Source organism: Cyprinodon variegatus, unplaced genomic scaffold, assembly GCF_000732505.1.
Source record: "Cyprinodon variegatus isolate N-32 unplaced genomic scaffold, C_variegatus-1.0 Scaffold176, whole genome shotgun sequence".
In the NCBI taxonomy this organism is placed as follows: Eukaryota; Metazoa; Chordata; class Actinopteri; order Cyprinodontiformes; family Cyprinodontidae; genus Cyprinodon; species Cyprinodon variegatus.
The window spans coordinates 30,748-32,140 of record NW_015150629.1 but is presented as its reverse complement, the minus strand read 5'-3'; the positions used below and the strand labels follow the sequence as shown (position 1 = coordinate 32,140).

Below are 1,393 nucleotides of genomic sequence, written 5' to 3'. Positions count from 1 at the left end.
CGAAGGTGATCGTATTCCAGTTTCCTGCTTGTGGACACTTATAATCGATTGCTTGTATATGGCCACTATAACATAATGTGGGAGGGTGAAAAAATACCATCCCACTTAGGCACATCCCTGTGATGAATCAGTAGTTTGAATTCCAAGCACTGTAAACATTGATCCGTAGTTTTTAAATTAGTATTTTATTACCTATTAGTTAGCATAGTGTTTCAATTTATGAAGTCATATCAAATTCACTGACAATTACCCCACCCATCCCAACACTTAGCACTGCCCTCTTTGGTTTAATGTTGAATACTCTAAGGCAAAACATGCTCAGTGTGTAAATTACTGAACGCTGTTTAAAAGGGGTTTTGAATTCCCGGACATTAAAGGTGCTATTTAAATACTGGCCATTTTCCATATGCTGTAACAAGAGGTTTAGTTACAATAAGCAAAAGAAATCAGGTCACATTAAAGTCAACGTTTTATCAAGTTTACCTTTGCTTGAATTTCCATCTTCAGTATTGAGCCAATTATTGCCAGCAGGTCACTGATGATGACCAACACGTACCAGCCATTTAGAAACTCACTCTGGTCATCTTCACACACTTTCCGATGGAAGTGCTCTTGAAAGAATTGTGAGAATCTCTAGAAAAAACATAAAGGCAGAAATTCAGATTAAATTAGCATTTTAAAACAGTTTAATCAGCAAGCATAAGTAGATCTTAAGTACTTTAATTTGATAGATTAGGTTTGCCATTTATTTTTTAATAGGGTTTATTTTGATCAGGGAAGATTTTTCTACAAACAATCTAGAACTAAAATATAGAAAGTTGCAAATTAGTGGACTGCAACAAAATAACATGATCATTTTTCATAGACGACCTGGAGTAACCTGACAGCCAGTATGATGGAGCGGGTGCATAATGCGGCTGATGTTATGCAAACCAGAATGACGAAGGCATCAAACACCAGCAGATAATGCGTGTTCTTCTGAGCTGAAAAGGACAATAAAAAGTGGCTTAGTGTGTGCTTATCTCAGACACAACTCCCTCACACTCACTACTGATACGAGCCTAAGAAAACGCCTTCCAACAGAAAAAAACTTCAAGAAGCAAGTCTTGTTAGATATGCTTAAAGGAAAGTATTTAAGTATGAGATAGGATGAGCATTTAATTGTGATGAAACCAAAGAAAATTATTTTAGTTCAGATAAAACATTTGCTTCTGTAATCTGCAGTAAAACTAGCCTAGTTTTCCTCACCTGTTCCAGATATCTTCCAGTCTTTGCATGCACTGCTTTCAGCATCTATATCCAGAAATAACTTTACCTTCCCACTATGACACTGGTTATCAAATGTGATCTAACAGGGGAAAAAAAAAAAAGACTGAGCCAAAAGAATTTTAGG

At 36.2% G+C, this 1,393-nt stretch overlaps 1 protein-coding gene across 1 annotated transcript in view; it reads right to left on the bottom strand.

The window, feature by feature from the left end:
* Nucleotides 1-1,393, bottom strand: part of mcoln2 (mucolipin 2) — a 14,834-nt gene that overhangs the window by 10,062 nt on the left and 3,379 nt on the right. The window contains exons 5-7 of the mRNA XM_015378655.1: nucleotides 1,249-1,348; nucleotides 871-983; nucleotides 484-633 (exon numbers count right to left, since the gene is read on the bottom strand). Of these exons, the coding sequence (XP_015234141.1) occupies nucleotides 484-633; nucleotides 871-983; nucleotides 1,249-1,348 (363 nt within the window). The remainder of the gene's footprint in view (nucleotides 1-483; nucleotides 634-870; nucleotides 984-1,248; nucleotides 1,349-1,393) is intronic.